The 3,158-nt window shown below is 46.5% G+C and overlaps 1 protein-coding gene across 1 annotated transcript; it reads right to left on the bottom strand.

The window, feature by feature from the left end:
• Positions 1 to 1,711: 1,711 nt before the first annotated feature.
• LOC140548024 (cyclin-dependent kinase 5 activator 1-like) lies at positions 1,712 to 2,425 on the bottom strand. Its single transcript, XM_072671374.1, has one exon. The coding sequence runs from the start codon at positions 2,423 to 2,425 to the stop codon at positions 1,712 to 1,714; it is 714 nt and encodes a 237-aa protein (XP_072527475.1).
• Positions 2,426 to 3,158: the final 733 nt, after the last annotated feature.

Here is a 3,158-nt window from a genome sequence, read left to right as displayed (position 1 = left end):
AGTGTCTGCATTAATAGCTTACTCCTCCTCTCAGACAGTACTCCTAGATAGTGCAAACATGTTCAAAAATAGCCCAAACACTACAAGATACAGAAGTCGGTCCTGATACAAAATTTGAAAACTAGGTACAAACCATACTCTATACCTTATACCTATAAATACAACCGGGACATGCAATCCAATCTCAAGCGTGTGGTCCGACGTTGACTGACTTGGACTCCAAGGTTCCTGCTCAGCTGGCCTAGTTGTTATGGTTCCAGCTTCCTGGGCTCCTCTAGTGCCCTGCATGGGTCCAGTTTCAGTCTGTGGTCCTGCTCCTGTCCTCAATCCTGCTCTCAAGCCTGATCAGCATCAATCTTCAGCCAATATTCAGACACGGTCCACTTCCAGTGTCCATCCTGTGTCCATCCCTGTATCTCATCCATTCTGCCGTCCATGTGCTTGTCCCAGTTATCACAGCTTTCCTATTGCCTGTCACTGTCTCTATCCTAGATCCAGTTACTGTTACCTTATACACCTAAACAGAACTGTCTGACCAACATCTGAACTGACCTACATCTGCATCCATACTTACCTGTCTCTTTATTGAAGAATGACAAATTGTCAAAAGACATAATCAGGCAAACGCGAGAATAGTGAGGAATATAACGCCAGGCTGCAGGTGGAGGTTGGCTGCATCAGTTTCAGTCCCTCCTGCTGAGCAGACGACTTTCATTTCCAGCGGGAGACCCTTCACTCAAAAAGGCCGTGTACCACACTACCTCCACTACAGGCCAGGCTGTGACTGACCACACTGCTGCAACACCTGCTGCCCTGCTTGTGGCTTAAAAGGAGCCACCACTCCAGAGCTCTGGCCTGCAGCTGAAGGCATCGCTGCTGTTGCTCCTTAAACTTGCAGCGAAATGTCTGTGCTGTCCTACCTCTGACCAAAAATGTCACTGCAGCCCTGCCAGTGGCCGAGGATGTTGTCCCTGTGCTGTCAGTGGCTGACGACATTGTGACTGCCCTTTACCTCATGGTTCAGAGATTGGCACTGCCCCACCAGCAGCTCAGGATTATGACACTGCCCTGCAAGCAGCTCTGGTTATTGCTAGAGCCCTCATGTCCTAACCTGCTGCTCATCCAGTGACCCATCCTGTGGTTAGCCATAAGCCCTCCAAATCGACTGCTTAACCAGCCCAAGTCTTCTGCCCAGCCCGGCAACCTTTTCCTTTCCATTCAGATGCTTCTTCTGCTACCCAGCCAGCCATCCGTTATCCTCACTCTGTCTGCCTCGTCTTCTGGGTCCTGTGTCCATGCCTGTTCCTAGTCCTGATCCTGTTGATGTACTGGGTGTCTCCTGGCTCCTTCAGTATTGTTTGCATTGGTTCTATAATTTATCTTGTTATAGTAATACCTGTTTCTATTTTTTCGTCCACTCTACACTGTAAACTGTTATATTGAGTTAATAATTAGTTAATCTCGCTTTTAGAAATGAATTAATTTCTTAGTAAAATATTAAATTGTTCTAAAGTAAATTAATGTATAACCAAGTAAAAATGTTACTCTTAATAATCATCAGCTTCAGTGTATTTATGTTAGGCTCCTAGAATCTTTTCCTTTTGATTTGTCTTCATTGATCCTCGGTTTTAATCACCTCTGTCTGTCTTTTACTTTTAAAGCTATTTAAAGCTAATTTTGAATGATTATTTAATTCTTCCATCCAGGTGCTTCAACGGTCCTTCCTGTTCTTCAGGTCAGCAACAACTTTGGAGAAGTACTGCGGGTCGGTGTTGAGCTGCAGCATCTTCTCGCTCATGCACTTGGCGATTCCCAGAGTGCGATCCCAGAAGGCCGTCCTGTTCCCATCCGATATGAAGAGCCTGGCTGGGTAGCTGACCTCTGAGCCAACGTAGGCGATGGAAACGTAGAAGCAGGACAGAAGCGTGGCCTTCAGTTCCTCCTTGCTGGCGACGTCAGCGGAGATGGTGTCACGGCACAGCATGTAGAGGAAGACCAAGCTGCTTGCAGTGATGAAGCGGTGCGGTTGCCATCCAGCTTTGTAGAAGAAACGGTCCACAAAGCGAATCCACGCAATAGGCTCCTCCCAAGACAGGTCCTGGATCAGGTGGCACCGCTGACACAGGAACTCTCCAAACAGCCTGGGCAGCTCGCTGGTGGAGGGGTTCCTACGGACCTTCTTAGGTGTGGCTGCAACCTTGGCCTGGTCTGATACAGCCTCAGGTGGTATGGTCGTGGATGTTGAAGGGCCAGCCTGCGGGTTCTCCACGTCATCTTCAGGGGGAGACGTCGAGATCTTCGTCCTCTTGGCTGGAAGAGTTGCAGGCAAGAGCAGGGTGATGGGGCGCTTCTTGCTGCTCCTCTTCTTGTCTTCCTGTCCAGGTGTCACCTCAGCCGGGAGGGAGATGGAGCAGGGGTTCTCCATATTTCGCTGATGGTAAAAGGAATATGGATGGTGGATTTTAATGGATGATGGGGTCCTTCAGATGTAGTGGCCCTGAAAAAAAAAATGCTGTGGGAAAAAAATGATCCTGTGGGGGGAGCACATATTTTGTTATTTCAGACATATCAGTAACCCCTTAACTCCGTATTTACTCAGTGTTTTAATCTTCGTCACTGGCTCACATTTCTATTCTGTCCCAGCCCTCAGTAAACCTGAACCAAGCAGTTTTCTTAAGGTTGAGGTTTAATTAGATCTGCAACTTTAGTTTATTTAAACAACACTGAAGAACAAACCAAATGGTAAAATCAGTTTTAATAAGTTTAGCTGTAATATTAGTGTAGAGGTATGTAAGCATAGGTGGAGGCAAAGTACCCTCATAGCTACCAGATCTGGCAAAATCAGTAATGCAAATAATTCATTAATTCTGTTCATAGGCTAAAACAGGTAAAGCGATGTTTTGCTGTTAATGGTATGTGAAGGTTTGTGTAAAAGGATGCATTTAATTGTTTTAGATAATTAATGTAAAACACAATGTGTTAAATATGTGTGTGCTAAGACGTGTATGTGCATAACCAATGCATCAAACCATAGATGTCCACTTCGCTCTCTTCGTCTTATCCACTTCTTCCTGGTCAGGGTCACGGTGGGTCCGGAACTCACCCAGAATCATTGGGCATAAGGCAGGAATTCCCGTCTGAACAGGGTGCCAGTCCAT

This window comes from Salminus brasiliensis, chromosome 25, assembly GCF_030463535.1.
Source record: "Salminus brasiliensis chromosome 25, fSalBra1.hap2, whole genome shotgun sequence".
Classification (NCBI taxonomy): Eukaryota; Metazoa; Chordata; class Actinopteri; order Characiformes; family Bryconidae; genus Salminus; species Salminus brasiliensis.
Note: the sequence above shows the minus strand (reverse complement) of the source record. Positions and strands in the feature narration are given on the sequence as shown.